At 40.3% G+C, this 1888-nt stretch overlaps 1 protein-coding gene across 1 annotated transcript; it reads right to left on the bottom strand.

The window, feature by feature from the left end:
• Nucleotides 1-629: 629 nt before the first annotated feature.
• Nucleotides 630-1451, bottom strand: LOC142662938 (olfactory receptor 5V1-like). The gene has a single exon (XM_075841232.1). It carries the CDS (start codon nt 1449-1451, stop codon nt 630-632), a length of 822 nt encoding a protein of 273 aa, XP_075697347.1.
• Between the last annotated feature and the right edge of the window lie 437 nt (nt 1452-1888).

The following is a 1888-nucleotide window of genomic DNA, read 5'->3' as shown; positions in this document are numbered from 1 at the left end:
CCTTGCTTGTGTTCCTTTGTATGTTTGTCGTGTTTGTCGTGCACTTACTGAGCGCAGGGACCGCCGCCCAGTTGTACCCCGTCGCCTAGGGCGGGTCGTTGCAAGTAGGCAGGGTCAGAGTGGCGGGTAGATCAGGGCTCACTTGTCCGTCTCCCTACCCCCTGCCATTACACCATAATTTTATATATACACAAAATTAGGTTCATTAAAACACAAGTAATGTATGTTACAATTTATTGTTCATAAGTTCATTACAGCATAATTCTACTCTTAGATGGTTAGGAACTTTCAGTAGTACATTTTTGCAGATTTGGACATAAATTTTTCTCCCCAAAAAAATTATTCTCCTCATTCTTCTGCCACCTATTATATCCTCTATATAACAGGACTAGTTTTATATGCAGGATTTCTTCAAGGTCGGTAGGTGTCATCATTAATATAAAGACTTGCGACACATGAACCCAGGTTTGAGTACAGCTGCACAGAGACAAAACAATAATGCCAAGTTCTGCCAATTGCCGTTGTCGTAGTCAACTTGGAGGAGTGTAGAAGAAAACTCCTGTGGCCATAGCTTTAAGCCAGTAGAGTGGAGGTATTAACCCTTATTCACCGTCTTCCATACGCCATAACTACCTGGAAATTCCTGGAAATTTACTGAATTGAAATATAATTTTAAGAGCCTGATTGAGTTCCCTATTCCTCAGACTATAAATAACAGGATTTATCAACGGAATAATCATGACATAAATTAGAGTGATTATCTTGTTGACTTCCAGTGAAAATGTAGAAGTAGGACGCATGTACATGCTTAATGTTGTACCATAAAATATGACCACAATTATCAGGTGAGAAGAACAGGTGGAAAAGGCCTTTGATCTTCCTTCCGTAGACTGAATTTTTAAGATGGTATTAACAATAAAAACATAAGAGGTCAAAGTGAGTACAAATGGACCAAACCCTAAAAATGCTCCTTCCACATACGTAATTCTTTCTATACTGTGAGTTTCAGAGCAAGACATTTTCAGTAGAGCTGTTAAGTCACAGAAGAAATGATTTAGCCTATTAGACCTGCAGTAGCACGCCCTGAGAGTAAACCAGGCATGTGGAACTGTATCCGCAAAGCCTAGCAGCCAACAACCGGCAGCAAAACCGGAACAAAATCTCTTGTTCATGGTGACGTAGTAATGTAGCGGGTTACAGATGGCTACGTAGCGGTCATATGCCATGGCTGAGAGCAGTAGAAACTCTGAGCTTGTGAAAGACAGGAAGCCATACATTTGCATGACACAAGACGTTAGGGATATTGTCCTGTTGTTTAGTAAGATAGAGGTGATGATCCACGGCAACGTGACTGAACTAAAGCAAATATCAGCTGCAGACAGGTTCATGAGAAAGAAAAACATGGGCTTCTGCAGTTGGCGACAAGTACACCCAAGAAAAACTATCAGCATATTGGCCACAATGACCTGCAGGTAGGCTACAGAAAACAGAGTGATGAAGATGAACTCATGTCCGCAGTAATATTTGAATCCCAAAATTAATAATACATTTGCACATGTTCCATTTCCATCAGTAAGTAGGGTTTCTGCAATAAATTAAAGAGAATGGGGTTTGACTTTGAACACTGAAACAAATACACAGTACATTTAATTTATTTATTTCTGAGAAAAATTAGAAAATTCAGCAAAATCTAGGTAAAGGTGTTAACTGTTTTAGAAAACCCATTTTGAATAGATTGGGAGTCAATCATTTAGGACCTTTACCAATGAGAGAAGCAACAGAGAACGTCTCTGTTAGGGTATGACCAGACGTGGCATATTTCTTCCGCCACTGTCCGCATCAATGCCGCACATAATCTGCGTTGCAGATTCTGTTGCGGCTCTGCCTA

Source organism: Rhinoderma darwinii, chromosome 11 (genome assembly GCF_050947455.1).
Source record: "Rhinoderma darwinii isolate aRhiDar2 chromosome 11, aRhiDar2.hap1, whole genome shotgun sequence".
NCBI lineage: Eukaryota > Metazoa > Chordata > Amphibia > Anura > Rhinodermatidae > Rhinoderma > Rhinoderma darwinii.
Note: the sequence above shows the minus strand (reverse complement) of the source record. Positions and strands in the feature narration are given on the sequence as shown.